The sequence below is a fragment of the Doryrhamphus excisus genome, chromosome 22 (assembly GCF_030265055.1).
Source record: "Doryrhamphus excisus isolate RoL2022-K1 chromosome 22, RoL_Dexc_1.0, whole genome shotgun sequence".
NCBI classification, from domain to species: Eukaryota; Metazoa; Chordata; class Actinopteri; order Syngnathiformes; family Syngnathidae; genus Doryrhamphus; species Doryrhamphus excisus.
This window is the reverse complement of record NC_080487.1, coordinates 10,826,943-10,845,238: the sequence shown is the minus strand read 5'-3', so window position 1 is coordinate 10,845,238 and position 18,296 is coordinate 10,826,943. Positions and strand designations below refer to the sequence as shown.

Genomic DNA, 18,296 nt, shown 5'->3' with positions numbered 1-18,296 from the left:
TTCGGATATTGTTATAGACGTACATGTGAACTATTAGCATTCAACATTGTTTTTATTATGAAAAATATAAAAGCAATTAATTATAGAATAGAATATGTGTCATACATGTAGTTTCCGGTGTTTCCTCGTGCAAAACGAAGACGGTGATTCCAAAGCATGGCTTTTCCAAAGTGTCCCCGAACGCATCAGCAAAGAGTGTGTGGCTCTCGCTTGTTCAATGAAGTCGTCCGCTTCGGGGAGAAACTTCTCCAACACCTGACTCTTTTAAATGGATGCTAAATGCATCTAAACCACACAACACGGTAAGTTTTGCCTTTAAAATGTTTAAACTATGACTAGAGACTGCAGAGTGTTTGTTTGTTTGTTGTTAGCGAGCACGACTATACGTGCGTCTCGCCATGCTAACACGACAATGTTTGTTTGTTGGTACTAAATATCCGAACTTGCAATATTTGTTAGTATAATGTGTTTTAGTGGGAATTAATTAATCGGATTTAACTGTTGTTGATGTTTTAAAAGTGCATATAAACATGCCTGTTGGGGTGCCCTGACCTCTGAACTTTTATTGTAGTGGACATTCACACAATATGTTTAAAGTGGAGGCACTAGTGGAAAATAACACCAAAAAGACAATAAATATCAGAAAATAATCTGTGATTAATCATATCTGATAAAGAACTTTAATTTGATGCCTCATTTACTTCTATAGCCTAAATATTAAATAAGTTAGAGCAGATTTTAACCCGGAAAATAGTACCTTTGGTCCCCATTGCTTTAAAATTGATACACCCACAGACAACCGTGCTATAAAATATAGAATAATTTAAGCTATGAAAATGTATTTTAAAGCAAACAGCATAGATATTTACATGTTTTTTGATAATCAAAAAATCCTACTTTTCATGTGACCACTACAAGTGCACTTTGAGGATGATTTTTACTTTATTTATCCAATATACATTAAGAATCGGTCATTTAAAACGAGCGTTTGCACAGACAAACAACCATTCACACTCACATTCATACCTATGGACAATTTGGAGTCGCTAATTAACCTAGCATGTTTTTGGAATGTGGGAGGAAACCGGAGTACCCGGAGAAAACCCTCGGGGAGAACATGCAAACTCCACACAAAGATGGCTGAGGGTGGAATTGAACTCGCATCTCCTAGCTGTGAGGCCTGCGTGCTAACCACTCGCACACCGTGCATCCAAGAAGCCCTCTAAATGTTACATGAATTAATTAATTAATCTTATCCTCATGAGGGTCGAGGGGGGTGCTGGAGCCTATCCCAGCTGTCTTCGGGCGAGAGGCGGGTACACCCTGGACTGGTGGCCAGCCAATCACAGGGCACATATAGACAAACAACCATTCACACTCACATTCATACCTATGGACAATTTGGAGTCGCTAATTAACCTAGCATGTTTTTTGGAATGTGCGAGGAAACCGGAGTACCCCGGAGAAAACCCACGCAAACTCCACACAGGGTGGAATTGAACTCGGGTCTCCTAGCTGTGAGGCCTGCGTGCTAACCACTCGAGCACTATGCAGCCCAGAGCAAGAGTTATAGTGGTAATTTTAAGATAATAGTGTAAATAGCAAATCAACAGGTGAAGTCTTCACCTGTCTCGGTGCTTTTCTTCCTGTCACTCACACATATCAGACACAAATATTTGGGTTAATATGGGACTTTCATGTTCTACTCATCTTACTATCACACAAACATAAATCTTGACACTACTTCTTTTTCTTCTTCTTCTTCTTCTTCTTCACCCCCCCCCCCCAAACCATGACAAGTTGAGCAGTCTTCTTCATGAGTCATCGTTTTCTTCTGCTGTTGCAAACACGCTAGCGCTCACTGGCAGTGAAAATACAGTCAGCCCCTTTCCCTCTGTTGTCACTTTACACACACACACACACACACACACACACAAACACACACACACACATAATAGCGCTTTTCGCTCTCTTTCCACTGCACGCCCAGCTCTCTAATCAAAACCATATGTGCTTTTCACCATGAAAAGTCATTTGTGTGTTTTTTGCAATGAGCGCCCAGTGTTGACAGTGGAGCGCACACTGCTGCACATTACAGCTTGTCGTTTTATATCCATTTCCCCCTTTTTTAGTATTTATTTTTTTTATTATAGATCAGGGGTCTCAAACACAAGGCCCCCGCCTTGATATGAAACTTTAATGTTAGTGCGGCCCCGCGCAAGTTTGATATGGATGCTGTATGGTATCATGTACCCAGAAAAAATTATTATGTTTGATTAATGTTCATGTTAAAGGTTAAATAACTGTTAATAGTTATCCTCCCTATCCGTGTGGAAGTGGTAAGTTTTTGGCTATTTAAGTTTAAAGGAAATAACTTGAAGGCTACCGTTTAGGTCGCTAGCTCTCTAGTTTGTGAGTTAGCATGTGTCTCAAGACCCTGCAGTTGCGCAATATGTTGTAAATAAAAAGTATAAATGTGACTATAGTCGTGTTTTGTCATGTCTACAGGGCTCTAATAATGCTTTGTTCATTTTAATCTGAAAAAAATAATTTGTCTACCCACCAACTATATGTGGTTTCTTAATTTTTAATGATTTGCTGTTTTATTATTATATTTATTTATTACTGATTGATTGATTTTCTTCATTCTTGATCTTATTTTGTGTGAAAACCTGTTTCTGATAATCAAAATACTGTGCATTTTACTTTTATTAGAGACTTCTAGACGTGAAATAGCACCCCTATTGTTAAACCAACCTGTGGAGCAAAATCAAACAGGAAGCGGTCGGGATTTCAGAGTTGCGTTTTAGCTTCAAAATAGCAGGTTTTTCTGCTGAAAGCGATTTTATTCAGAAAAAAAATTTAAATATGGAAAAAGTACTGTTGTTCCTCGTTTATTCCGATTAATTGGTTCCGGACTCGAATGCGATAAGTGAATTTCCACAAAATTCCATTGATAAATGAAGTATTTATGTTGTTATGACATAGAAAACCTGTTTCCGATAATCGAAATACTGTGCATTTTATTTAATTAGAGACCTCTAGACGTGAAATAGCACCCCTATTGTTAAACCAACCCGTGGAACAAAATGGTGGATTTCAGAGTTGCATTTTAGCTTGTTTGTTCGCTATGGCCGCAACAGTAACCTGTTTTATTATCCTGATTATTATTATTATTATTATTATTATACATTTTGTGAGATAATTAAAACAATTAAATTAAACTAAATTAAACCAAAATTAAAACCCAAATAAAGCATGTTCCAACCTTGTTGCTTATTTCATCAAACAATTACAATGTAGAATACTGTTACTTATACTCAACTCTATTTGTATTTAAGTTAATTTAGCCATTTTATGCTTGGAAATGTTAAATTTTTTGGTCCAAAAAAATATGCAAAAATATCTTAAATATACATATTTTTTACAGAAATCATTGATTAATTTTTTTGTATTTTAAAGCGATGTTCGGACGCTGACATAGCAACGGTTAAAAATACAAATATTACAGCACGGTACAGCGTGTATCCACACTGTCCTGTTCTAGTCTTTTTTTGTCACTAAGCCCCTCCCCCCTACTGTCACATGGCTGTTGATTGACAGCTTGCAGATATCTGATAGAGATTGGAGCGTTTTTCTTATTCGCCCCCCCGCATCATAAAAGTGCATTCCTGACCTACCGATTATTCTGCAGGAATGCTAAAGTGCCAGTTTGAAGTATTTAGCCGGGTTTTTTTTTTTTTTTTTTTTCTTCGAGGGCCCCTGAGCAGCTTTTGGGGGCTGTCATGTTCATTTGTCTCGTCGGTTTTGAAAAGAAACCTTTTGGTGTTCGAATCCCAACACCACCAGGCTGTGAGTCATTCTTTGTGATGAGCTGAGGAATGATTCACATGAATGAACATGAGGAGGCTTTTATGTGTGAGTGAAGGTCTGAAAACAATAATGTAGGAATGCTTCCAAAATTATGTCTCCCCCCATGACCTCATATACAACGCTGGGACTCACTTATGAATAGCAAAATACAAAAATACATAGTCATTTTTACAGTATGTTAGTAGCCACGTTTACATGAGTTGACCTTTCCAAAAATAGTATATATGGAAAGGAATATTCCAATGGAGTGTCTACATGCGCCGCTATAATCTCTAAAATTAAAATTAAAATTAAAATTAAAATTAAAATTAAAATTAAAATTAAAATTAAAATTAAAATTAAAATTAAAATTAAAATTAAAATTAAAATTAAAATTAAAATTAAAATTAAAATTAAAATCAAAATTTTAATTAAAATTTTAATTAAAATTAAATTAAAGATTTTAATTTTAAAAATTTTAATTTTAATTATATACATAACTATATTAAAATGAAAACAAAAACAATGAAAATGAAAATACATAAATGAAAAAAATTTAAATTTAAATTAACACATACAAATTAAAATTAAAATTAACACACAAATTAAAATAAACACATACAAATAAACACATAGAAATAAAAATAATAATCACATAAAAATGAAAATAAACACATGAAAATGTATCAAAATTAATTTAAACATTTTCAAGTATAAAAATGGCTAAATTATCTAAATATAAGACATTCAAAGATGTTGTGTGATGTTGAATGGACAGCGTTCTTGGTCAGTGCACTTGTCAGTCTGTGTGACCTGGTTGTGTGTACATATCTATGTGTGTGTTTGTCTGCACTCTTGGCCCGAGGCTGAGATTTTTCCTGGAAGAGTAATTTGCTTTGCTTGCCTGAGGGAGGTCACAGTTTAGCTGATCAACCAAAAAAAAGATACTTTGAGATTTTTTTCCTTATTATTGTGCTGCAGGTTTTAAAGTGTGACTTTGTATGGTCGTATCACCTCGTACTTCAGTACATGATTAAAATTACTATTATTATTAAAATTAAACGTAAAAACATAAATGTAAAAACATATAAATATATGAATATATGAATATATGAATATATGAATATATAAATATATGAATATATGAATATATAAATATATAAATATATAAATATATAAATATATAAATATATAAATATATAAATATATAAATATATAAATATATAAATATATAAATATATAAATATATAAATATAAAAACATAAAAACATAAAATAAATACAAATGCATAAAAATAAATACATAAAAAAACTTAAACTATATTAGGAAAGCAGGAAGTGAACAAATGTAACAGTTACTTCAGTACATGATAAAATTAAAATTAAAATTAAAATTAAAATTAAAAACGTAAATATAAATAAATAAAAATAAATACAAATGCAAATAAATACATTAAAATAAATACAAAAAAACTTTAACTATATTAGGAAAGCAGGAAGTGAACAAATGTAACAGTTACTGATTGTAAAAGTACCAGATGGAGGGGTAGGATTTAGTAAGCTTTGCTTCTTCCTACTCCTTTTGGACATGTGGAACTGTGAACTGATTATGGGATGCATTCAATTGTAATCTGATGCATTTTCAAATAAAATAAAACCATTACCATTACTTTTGTTTGACTTTAAAAAGTGCTCAGATACTGAAGTGACCCTATATTTTGAAGCATAACACTATGAAATTTGATGCCTATTTATAATAATAAAAAGTGTGATGTCTAAACCCTGCCAATACCGACTGATTGACTAAAGCAACAATGTGGCGAAACTGTTTGAGTAAACGTGTCCTTTTTAACCCTTATCCTTGTATGGACCCAAACATGTGATAGGCCAAATAACAACACTGACATTTTTTACTACTACTGGTGCACTTTGCTCTGATTTGCCTTCGCTCTTCCTTCCGTGAGCACATTTCCAGTCATAATACGCTTTATGCAACAGTAACATGAAAGCAGATGAAGTCATCATAAAACCACAGTTATTTCTCCATAGTGTATAAGCCTCCCATTCTTCCAACAAGTCTTTGTCATTGTGTCCGCTTTTATGGCTTGTCTGGCTGATGATGCTGCAGACACACTTCCAGTACAGATGGCGCAACCGCCATAGTCGATCAAAACGTCTTCCTATTATTATTATTATTTTTATTATCATTAGGTGTTAATAAAGTTCAGGGACATTTTTGCATGTGTGACTCAGCAAAATTTTTTTGTCAGTCAAGTGAAGGAGTCATGGTGATGTGTTTTTTAACCTTCGGGTTTTTACCGCCACATTCCTCTCTTACCTGTTTTGAGTCACGTAACCGCGATCAGACGTTTAATGCCAGTTTACTTGACTAGCGTTTACAAAATGTTGTTGTACCGTTTTGACCCAAACAGAAGAAGAACCTTCTGGTATTTGAGAAATAATTTTTCCAAGCAGGTCTTTCCAGGTCACTGGTGTGTGTGAATGATGGGAAGAAAAGCTTTCACACTAGTGCATTTTTTTCAAATTAAATAACCTAGAAAGCACAAACCTCCACCACAAGCGCCATGCGTGCTAACACTTAGCATGATAATGTTAAGTGTTTATATAATAGTCTATCAATAAAAACAGCTAAAAATGCTACTATGCTCATATTAACATGCTTGTAATGCTAACATTAGCATGCAAACACCTAGCAAGTGTTTATATCTGTGTGCGTCTACTTCTGAAAATGTCAAAGCTACTATGTTAATGTTAGCATGCTAACAATGCTAATGTGATTATGCTAACACCTAGCATAAAAAGTTTATAGTTTATACAGGTGTGTGTCTATGAAAATGGCTAACAATGGAACTATGCTAACGTTAGCTGGCTAGCAATGTTAATATTAACATGCTTGTAATGCTAACATTAGCATGCATAAAGTGTTTATATCTGCATGCGTCTACTTCTGAAAATTGCAAGAAAAGCTACTATGTTAATGTTAGCATGTTAACAATGCTAACGTGACCATGCTAACAACTAGCATAATAAGTTTATAGTTTATACAGGTGTGTGTCTATGAAAATGGCTAACAATGGAACAATGCTAATGTTAGCTGGCTAGCAATGTTATTAGCATGCTTGTAATGCTAACATTAGCATGCGTAAAGTGTTTATATCTGCGTGCGTCTACTTCTGAAAATATTAAGAAAAGCTACTATGTTAATGTTAGCAAGTTAACAATGCTAATGTGATTATGCTAACACCTAGCATAAAAAGTTTATAGTTTATACAGGTGTGTCTATGAAAATGGCTAACAATGGAACTATGCTAATGTTAGCTGGCTAGCTATGTTAATATTAGCATGCTAAAATCTAGCATATAATGCAAAGCTTTTATATATGTCTACGTATGGAAAATAGCTAAAAATGCTATTATAACATGCTAACATTAGCATGCTAACACCTAGCATGAAGTGTTATATATGTGTCTACCCATGAAAATAGCTAAAAAGTGTTTAAAGTTTTTCCTTGAAGTTAGTTGATAGATGTGGAGGTATTTAGAACTCTTTAGATCAAAGGCATTTTGTATTCCGTAAAATGGGAATAGGTCAAGAAAAGTGGGAATTCTTGGTATGTGAAAAATGGCTGAATGCTTTTGATGTTGGAATGGCTTGAACGGGTTGAGAAATGTGGCAATTATACTGCATAAAAAAACTATAATGAGATTATGATACTGTATCCTGTGTCAAATACAGTTTCATAATTCTGACATATTAGGGTTTAAGCAGGGATGGGATGTTCTGACATATCCTATTGTAATGCATCACCGTATACATAGCATCTTTGGGGCTGCTAGAGGTGTGACCTATTCACACCTAAGGCTTGATGGGGAGTAGGTTGCCATGGGGAATAATCCCCTGTTTTTTTTCCAATGGAGCATTCTCATTTCACACTTTGGGCAACGTCTATTTTGGTAGTTTTTGCCGCACTGGTCCAATTTCTGTTGACCTAACAAGTATGGGTTGTTGGTTTATGTGCATGTTTGATTTCATTTGAACATGCATCAGATTACAATTGAATGCATCCCATAATCAGTTCACAGTTCCACATGTCCAAAAGGAGTAGGAAGAAGCAAAGCTTATTAAATCCTACCCCTCCATCTGGTACTTTTACAATCAGTAACTGTTACATTTGTTCACTTCCTGCTTTCCTAATATAATTTAAGTTTTTTATTTAATTTTTTTAATTAATTTTTTAAATTGTTTTTATTTTTTTAATTATTTTTTTAAATGGTTTTATTTCATTTCAACATGCATCAGTTTACAATTGAATGCATCACGTAATCAGTTCACAGTTCCACATGTCCAAAAGGAGTAGGAAGAAGCAAAGCTTATTAAATCCTACCCCTCCATCTGGTACTTTTACAATCACTAACTGTTACATTTGTTCACTTCCTGCTTTCCTAATATAGTTTAAGTTTTTTTATGTACTTATTTTTTAATAAATTTTTTTCTTATTCTTATTATTTTCATTTTATTTATTTTTTTTAAATTTAAATTTTAATTTTAATTGTTTTCATTTTTAATATAGTTTTAATATAGTTTAATTTTTTTGTTTTTTTTGTTTTTTTTTAATAATGTACCTCGTACCAAAATACGAGGTGATATGACCATCCAATGACATAATGGGTGCCATAGTAAGTGTCAATATAGTGATATATATATAGCACATCATGACTGGTTCAAGACTCTTCATCCTTGTATTTAGCAAACATCAACTGCTTGTATTGTTTCTTGAATTGGCTCATCGTTGTGCGTTGTTTGCATTTAAAATGTATGATTATGATTAGTACATTTTTACACACAGCTGGTTGCACAGTAAGAACTGACAGAAGGGAAGGCATATTTGACTATTTCTATGTTTCTTTTGTGTAACAATTTACTTGTAAATGTCAACAAACAATGATTGATGACTTGTGTTCCTTTTGTGTTTTCCCCTCAGGACTTGAATATATTCCCAGAGTTACATGTCCAGACCCGGCGCACACACCCAGCCTTGTAGTAAGCTGCACCGTCAAGGAAATTCCTCAAGCCTCCAGGGTCGTATTTGTACTTTCATTATCAGGCAGTTCTTGCAGCTGCACAAGCTTCTGTTTCCACGACAACACGAACCACTCAAGAGGTCGCTGGACATTTCATTTGACTAAATTGTTCCCATGATGGAACTTTGAAGGACGGAGATGGACTTATCATGACCCGGTTTGGATCCATCTGATCATTTGTGTGAGTACTGTGACATTGGGTCGATTCTTGGGGTGTAGAGTTACATTTATTTACAGTAAGCGACACAAAGTATAACGGGCTCACGATATATTCACCTGTCTAGTAAACAGATACAGTGCAGACTAGGGATCGACCGATATTGTTTTTTTCCGGCCGATGCCAATACCGATTTTTTTCCATCACCCTTAGCCGATGGCCGATTTTGCTTGGGTCGATATTTAAAAGGAATAAATATTCAACCATGTGCAAAACTTTTCTGTGGTAGTTTAAGTTTTATCTAGCATCGATATGATGCCGATATATATATATATGATGACGATATATCAGGCCAATATTTGCGTTCTTTACTTGAATCGGTATCGGCCGATATACGCGAGGATTCGCCGATATATTTTTCCGCCACATGATTTACAGACAGGCATCACAGTCATCATATCGGCCGGCCGATACATCGGGCCGATATATGGGGCCGATATTTGCGTTCTTTACTTGAATCGGTATCGGCCGATATACGCGAGGGTTCGCCGATATATTTTTCCGCCACGTGATTTACAGACAGGCATCACAAGAGCTTATTTCTCCGCATTTTTAAACATAGTATAACAGTATAACTGTGTCACGATAAAGATAAACCTTGCCAACAATTTGGTAGCGGCGCCATTTTTTATTTAGCATTTTGTTCATGAACCGTGACTTTAAACCACGACATTAGTGGATCATTTATTCTTCTCATTTTTATTTTAGAGCTTATTTCTCCACATTATTAAACATAGTATAACTGTCTCACGATAAAGAGAAACCTTGCCATCGATTTGGTAGCGGCGTCATTTTTTTTTTTTTGCATTTTGTTCATGAACTGTGACTTTAAACCACGACATTAGTGGATCATTTATTCTTCTCATTTTTATGAAGAGCTTATTTCTCCACATTTTTTAACATAGTATAACTGTCTCACGATAAAGAGAAACCTTGCCAACGATTTGGTAGCGGCGCCATTTTTTATTTTGCATTTTGTTCATGAACCGTGACTTTAAACCACGACATTAGTATATCATTTATTCTTCTCATTTTTATTTTAGAGCTTATTTCTCCACATTTTTAAACATAGTATAAACAGTATAACCGTCTCACGATAAAGAGAAACCTTGCCAACGATTTGGTAGCGGCGCCATTTTGTTCATGAATCGTGACTTTAAACCACGACATTAGTGGATCATTTATTCTTCTCATTTTTATTTTAGAGCTTATTTCTCCACATTTTTAAACATAGTATAACAGTATAACTGTCTCACGATAAAGAGAAACCTTGCCATCGATTTGGTAGCGACGCCATTTTTTTTTTTTGCATTTTGTTCATGAACTGTGACTTTAAACCACGACATTAGTGGATCATTTATTCTTCTCATTTTTATTTTAGAGCTTATTTTTCCACATTTTTAAACATAGTATAACTGTCTCACAATAAAGAGAAACCTTGCCATCGATTTGGTAGCGGCGCCATTTTGTTCATGAATCGTGACTTTAAACCATGACATTAGTGGATCATTTATTCTTCTCATTTTTATTTTAGAGCTTATTTCTCCACATTTTTAAACATAGTAGAACTGTCTCACGATAAAGAGAAACCTTGCCAACGATTTGGTAGCGGCGCCATTTTTTGTTTAGCATTTTTTTCATGAATCGTGACTTTAAACCACGACATTAGTGGATCATTTAATCTTCTCATTTTTATGAAGAGCTTATTCCTCCACATTTTTAAACATAGTATAACTGTCTCACGATAAAGAGAAACCTTGCCAACGATTTGGTAGCGGCGCCGTTATTTAGCATTTTTTTCATGAACCGTGACTTTAAACCACGACATTAGTAGATCATTTATTCTTCTCATTTTTATTTTAGAGCTTATTTCTCCACATTTTTAAACATAGTATAACAGTATAACTGTCTCACGATAAAGAGAAACCTTGCCAACGATTTGGTAGCGGCGCCATTTTTTATTTAGCATTTTGTTCATGAACAAAAGTGGATCATTTATTCTTCTCATTTTCATTTTAGAGCTTATTTCTCCACATTTTTAAACATAGTATAACAGTATAACTGTCTCACGATGAAGAGAAACCTTGCCAACAATTTGGTAGCGGTGCCATTTTTTGTTTTGCATTTTTTTCATGAATCGTGACTTTAAACCACGGCATTAGTGGATCATTTATTCTTCTAATTTTTATGAAGAGCTTATTTTTCCACATTTTTAAACATAGTATAACAGTATAAATGTCTCACGATAAAGAGAAACCTTGCCAACGATTTGGTAGCGGCGCCATTTTGTTCATGAATTGTGACTTTAAACCACGACATTAGTGGATCATTTATTCTTCTAATTTTTATGAAGAGCTTATTTTTCCACATTTTTAAACATAGTATAACTGTATCACGATAAAGAGAAACCTTGCCATCGATTTGGTAGCGGCGCCATTTTTTATTTTGCATTTTGTTCATGAACCGTGACTTTAAACCACGACATTAGTGGATCATTTATTCTTCTCATTTTTATTTTAGAGCTTATTTCTTCACATTTTTAAACACAACATAATACCGCCTTCATATGTAATAAAGCTGCAGAGTTAATTTCCTCTGCATAGCTCATTTCCTTCTGCTGCTTTATGGAGTCTATAATTGCACGAACAAATATGACTGGCAGCTGAAACTTCTCAGATAATTAAAGAACGTTTATTGCCCCCTGACAGTAAATCCTGACTCCTTTTCAGCCAACAGCAGTACGACAACGCTGCCTGCAGACGCTAATGGCCACCGAAGAAAATCAAACCTCAGTCGGAACCGTCCTGGATAAGCGTTCAACACCTCCGTCCGACAGGGAAACCAGACAGTCAAATGACGGCCGGGAAGTCCGTCAGCACCCGGATCAATCTTGGCTGCCCAAGCAGTGCAACAGCCCCGCTCTTTTTTACTACAGGAAGTTGTTATGCGACTGTGAGAAAGACGCCATTTTGGACCAGAAATATTTCGAGGAGAAGCTATTGGTTGGTAAAAAAATGGACGGACTAACTTCAAAGCTCGGATCAGGACGATCTTTGCGGCATCTGGACTTTGGCGACAACCAGAGTCCCACATCCAAGTTCAGCTCCAGCATCTTTTGGGCCAACCGGCGGCACGTCCGTCGCTCCAGCCTGCCTGTGTCAACGCTGGAGTTCCATAAGGTAGCATCTACTTTAGCCCACGTTTACACCAAGCGCTATGGTTCGGTTTTGCACAATAGTCCAGTCTAGAACAACAGCCCTGTTTATCTAAGGAATGGTTATTATTGGGGGTGTCATGATACACGATGATACACAATATTCGGTTCAAGAGAATGAGACGAGACGATATTTTGGTTTTATTTAATTTGAACATGCATCAGATTACAATTGAGTGCATCACATAATCAGTTCACAGTTCTATTTTAACATTGTAACATTACATTAACGTATATAATGTATAACATAATGCATTAAATTAAATTAAATTAAATTAAATTAAATTAAATTTAATTTAATTTAATTTAATTTAATTTAATTTAATTTAATTTAATTTAATTTAATTTAATTTAATTTAATTTAATTTAATTTAATTTAATTTAATTTAATTTAATTTAATTTAATTTAATTTAATTTAATTTAATTTAAGCGAGAATAGAAGTTAGCTTAAATTAAGTTGTGTGTGTGGTAATGGTAATGGTTTTATTTCATTTGAACATGCATCAGATTACAATTGAATGCATCCCATAATCAGTTCACAGTTCCACATGTCCGAAAGGAGTAGGAAGAAGCAAAGCTTATTAAAACCTACCTATTTGTTCACTTCCTGCTTTCCTAATATAGCTTAAGGGGTTTTTTTTTGTTGTTTTTTTTTTTATTAAAATGTTTTGTCCCGTACCGAAGTACGAGGTGATATGACAATTTAATTTAATTTAATTTTATTTAATTTTATTTTATTTTATTTTATTTTATTTTATTTTATTTTATTTTATTTTATTTTATTTTATTTTATTTTATTTTATTTTATTTTATTTTATTTTATTTTATTTTATTTTATTTTATTTTATTTTATTTTATTTTATTTAAATTAAATTAAATTAAATTAAATTAAATTGTCATATCACCTCGTACTTCGGTACGGGACAAAACATTTTAATAAAAAAAAAAACAAAAACCCTTAAACTATATTAGGAAAGCAGGAAGTGAACAAATGTAACAGTTACTGATTGTAAAAGTACCAGATGGAGGGGTAGGAGTTAATAAGCTTTGCTTCTTCCTACTCCTTTTGGACATGTGGAACTGTGAACTGATTATGGGATGCATTCAATTGTAATCTGATGCATGTTCAAATGAAATAAAACTATTACCATACAAAAAAAAAATATCCCCCAACCTTAGTAATTAATTGATTAATAATAATCTAATAATAATGTTCTCCTTGCAATATTTATGTAATCGTTGTAATATTTTGTATTTTTAGACAACGCTATCCTGCTGCACTTCCTCCAGCGAACCCAATTCACTGGTATCGTCTCCCTGTATCTCCCCTCTGCTACCCGCTCGCTGTCAGCGGCGCCACAATGGACACATCCGCAGGCACCAAGTCAAAACCGAATACGTGACATTCGAGGGTTTGGATAAGAAGCCAAGTAGAAGCTCCTTGGAAACGTTCTTCCTGCGACGGGCATCACTTGAATCCATGCAGGATGAGAGAATGTCATCGGAATGTCGGGACGGGAGATGCAGCAGCAGTAGTAGTGATGGGGAGGTTGAAGAGCATGACTCGGAATTTGTAAGGAACCGTAATGATCGGTCCACCGTTCTGGTGAGGCGGTTCTTTAAGAACAATCAGAAGGTACGGTACGATTTTTATGTCTTTCTGTTGAAAAAAAAAAAATTGAGATGCATTCACTGACACTCTGTCTCTAAGATGACCAAGTCGGTTTGCACTGGAACAAGAGCAATCGTCCGGACGTTGCCGTCAGGACACATCTCCGAGGAAGCCTGGGAGAAGGTAGTTTGCTACTTGACATGGCGACCGAGCAAGAAGGATATTCGGCCAATCCGAATGCGACACGTTGGGGAACACCGTAGGATCTGCACCACGATGTTGCAGTTTGTCTGGACAAAGATGCACAAGGTATGGGGCTGCTAAAAATACTACATACTACAAGGTTCAGTATGTTAAAGTGACGCAGGACATGTATGAGAACTGTAAGAGGAGTTCAAGGTGGAGGTTGGACTGCATCAGGGATCAACCCTAAGCCCCTTTTTGTTTGCTATGGTGATGGACAGGCTGACAGATGAGGTTAGACAAGAATCTTCATATGATGTTTGCAGATGACATTGTGATGTGTAGTGAGAGTAGGGAACATATGGAGGAGATGCTAGAAGAATGGAGGTTTGTCCTGGAAAGGAGAAGAATGAAGATTAGCTGTAGCCAAGAGTATATGTGTGTGTGAATGAGAGGGACCCATGTGGAAGAGTGAGGTTACAGGGAGAAGAGATACAGAAGGTGAGAAGCTTGCGCAGGCAGGATGGAACGGGTGGAGAAAAGTGTCAGGCGTGATGTTTCACCTAAAATGAAAGGAAAGGTATCCAAAACTGTGGTGAGACCAGCCATGTTGTTTGGCCTAGAGGCAGTCCCACTGAGGAAAAGACGGGAAGCAGAACCGGAGGTAGCAGAGATGAGGATGCGGAGGTTCCCATTGGGAGTGGCCATGATGGATAGGATCAGGAACAAGTACATAAGAGGGACATTACATGTTAGCTGGGGGTAGCAAAAATGAGGATGCGGAGGTTCCCATTGGGAGTGACCATGATGGATAGGATCAGGAACAAGTACATAAGCGGGACATTACATGTTAGCCGGAGGTAGCAGAGATGAGGATGCTGAGGTTCTCATTGGGAATGACCATGATGGATAGGATCAGGAACGAGTACATCAGAGGGACATTACATGTTAGAGGCCTTGGAGATAAAGTCAGAGAGGCCAGACTGAGATGTCCAGAGGAGAGATATTTGGGAGTGACCAGGATGGATAGGATCAGGAACAAGTACATTAGAGGGACATTACATGTTGGAGGCCTTGGAGATAAAGTCAGAGAGGCCAGACTAGTGAATAGAGATAGTGAATATATTGGTAGAAGGATGCTGCCAGGTAGGAGACGTAGAGGAAGACCAAAGAGGAGGACATGAGGGTAGTTGATGTGACAGAGACAGATGCAGAAGACAGAAGATGCAAAAGACAGGAAACACAACTGGAGGTAGCAGAGATGAGGATGCTGAGGTTCTCATTGGGAGTGACCATGATGGATAGGATCAGGAACGAGTACATCAGAGGAACATTACATGTTAGCTGAAGGTAGCAGAGATGAGGATTTGGAGGGTTTTCATTGGGAGTGACCATGATGGATAGGATCAGGAACGAGTACATCAGAGGAACATTACATGTTAGTTGGAGGCAGCAGAGATGAGGATGTGGAAGGTTCTCATTGGGAGTGACCATGATGGATAGGATCAGGAAGGAATACATCAGAGGGACATTACATGTTAGAGGCCTTGGAGACAAAGTTAAAGAGATGGTTGTGACATGTCCAGAGGAGAGATAGTGAATATATTGGTAGAAGGATGCTGCCAGGTAGGAGGCGTAGAGGAAGACCAAAGAGGAGGTTAATAGACGTCGTGAAGGAGGACGGATGGAGGAGATTGATTCGCTATGGCGATCCCTGAAGGGAAAAGCCCAAAGAGAAAGAAGGTTCATGAGGTTTCATGACAGCTTGTCAGGTTTTATGGTGTTCCATCACTGACACCTTGCCTGGAGTTACTGTGTGTATAGAGCCAGAACACCAAAATTAAGTTTTGGCATTAAAAATGCATTTTGGCTTCTGTCTTTACACTGAAATGAGTATTGGCACTGAAAAAGATTCCATTGAAGTATTTTTTAATATATATATTATGATAGGTGTAGTATGAATGTCAGTCTTAGATCAAATTTTCACATTTAATATTCTTATTTTTTTTGTTACTTTTGACTTTATGGCCCTCTTTTAGAGAGGAGAGGCTGCTCTGCTTCCCATGCTACAAGCCCCTCCCTTGCATGGCAGTAAAGTAAAGTTAAAGTAAAGTAAAAAGTTAAAGTAAAAAGTTAAAGTAAAGTAAAAAGTTAAAGTAAAATAAAAAGTTAAAGTAAAAAGTTAAAGTAAAGTAAAAAGTTAAAGTAAAATAAAAAGTTAAAGTAAAGTAAAAAGTTAAAGTAAAAAGTTAAAGTAAAGTAAAAAGTTAAAGTAAAGTAAAAAGTTAAAGTAAAGTAAAAAGTTAAAGTAAAGTTAAAGGTAAAGTAAAAAGTTAAATAAAAGTAAGGTAAAGTTTTAAGGTAAATTAAAAAGTTAAATAAAAGTAAAGCAAAGTAAAATTAAAGGTAAAGTAAAAAGTTAAATAAAAGTAAGGTAAAGTTAAAGTGTAAAGGTAAAGTAAAGTAAAAAGTTAAAGGAAAGGAAAGGAAAAGTAAAAAGTTAATTAAAAGTAAAGCAAAGTAAAGTTAAAGGTAAAGTAAAAAGTTAAATAAAAGTAAAGCAAAGTAAAGTTAAAGGTAAAGTAAAAAGTTAAATAAAAGTAAAGCAAAGTAAAGTTAAAGGTAAAGTAAAAAGTTAAACAAAAGTAAGGTAAAGTTAAAGTGTAAAGGTAAAGTAAAAAGTTAAATAAAAGTAAGTTAAAGTAAAGTAAAGGAAAAGAAAGGAAAGGAAAGTAAAAGTAAAAAGTTAAATAAAAGTAAGGTAAAGCAAAGTAAAGGTGAAGTAAAAAGTTAAATAAAAGTAAAGTAAAGTTAAAGGTAAAGTAAAAAGTTAAATAAAAGTAAGGTAAAGTTAAAGTGTAAAGGTAAAGTAAAAAGTTAAATAAAAGTAAGGTAAAGTTAAAGTAAAAAGTTAAATAAAAGTAAAGTAAAGTAAAAAGTTAAATAAAAGTAAGGTAAAGTTAAAGTAAAGTAAAAAGTTCAATAAAAGTAAGGTAAAGTTAAAGTAAAGTAAAGTAAAGTAAAGTACGAGTGCTGCTCCCCGTAGATGTGGCTGTGGTTTGTGCTTATTCACCTCTCTGCTTTCTCTTATTTGGATTGAGATTTTCTGCCTGTTATGCATTGAAGATGAATAATTGGTGCTAGAAGTACGCTGATGGACGAACACGCACACACACACGTATGAACCCCCCCCCCCCCCCCCCCATACACACACAGGCTCTTTGTTCAGGGCTGCGGAAAAGTGATTTATTCCCCCTGTTGGTTCTGCTCCACATATTACTGACAGAGCCATGACTGAGGCTTCTGTCCGAGTGTGAAAATGCACAACGCCGAGTTGCAGAGAGACAACTTTTTAATCGTGTTCGAATCCCTCCTGTTACACGAGTGCAGGTACACAAATACAAAGAGGCCGTAAACTGGCAAGTTTGAATACGCCTCTGTTGTTTTGCATTTTAACGACGCACACAACATGGATGCTCTTGTTGTTTTTTTTTTTTCTGTGGCTTCACTCGTATAAAACGTCGGACTACCACAACAGAACTCGACACTGACTACGGTTATTCACACAGAGAGGCATCCACACGCCGCCCGGAGTGTGGTTTCTTGATTTTTTTGCCGGCGTGTTTTTCTTTTACGAGTCTTTTGTGGTTGCAGGAATACGACCCCGAGCGAGCTGCTGTAATAATGAAGCCATTCAAATAAGTCGGAGTTGCCAGCAAAACACTAAAAACTACAGTTGTCGTCTTTTAAAATGTATAACACATATGTTATGTAAGTAACTCAGTGGTGCTTAACCAGTGGGTCGCGGGCCATTTAGGAGTGTCACAAGATCTTACAAGATTAAAACATAACAAAATTTCTTATTCAGAAAAAAAAAATATGGTGGACACTAGCCCTGGGACGATAATAAATACATAAAATAATCACACGATAAATGAAAATGAACTGTGTAATTTTGCTGGTTTGTGTATAAATAAATAAATAAAATTATATATATATATATATATATATATAATCCTCCTATTGATTATCAGTAATAGACATGGGGAAGGGGTACGATTAAATATAATATATAAATATAATAAAAAATAATAAAAATATAATATATAAAATTTT

At 35.1% G+C, this 18,296-nt stretch overlaps 1 protein-coding gene across 6 annotated transcripts in view; it reads left to right on the top strand.

Annotated features, from left to right (window-relative positions):
- The first annotated feature begins 170 nt into the window (after positions 1-170).
- Positions 171-18,296, top strand: part of plce1 (phospholipase C, epsilon 1) — a 94,180-nt gene continuing 76,054 nt past the window's right edge. For 5 of the 6 annotated variants that reach the window (XM_058062214.1, XM_058062213.1, XM_058062211.1 and 2 more), the window contains exons 1-5: positions 171-302; positions 8,854-9,134; positions 11,900-12,349; positions 13,647-14,021; positions 14,097-14,306. In XM_058062214.1, coding sequence (XP_057918197.1) covers positions 11,936-12,349; positions 13,647-14,021; positions 14,097-14,306 — 999 coding nt within the window. In that variant the 5' untranslated portion in view covers positions 171-302; positions 8,854-9,134; positions 11,900-11,935. The remainder of the gene's footprint in view (positions 303-8,853; positions 9,135-11,899; positions 12,350-13,646; positions 14,022-14,096; positions 14,307-18,296) is intronic. The other variant, XM_058062215.1, reaches the window with a different exon arrangement.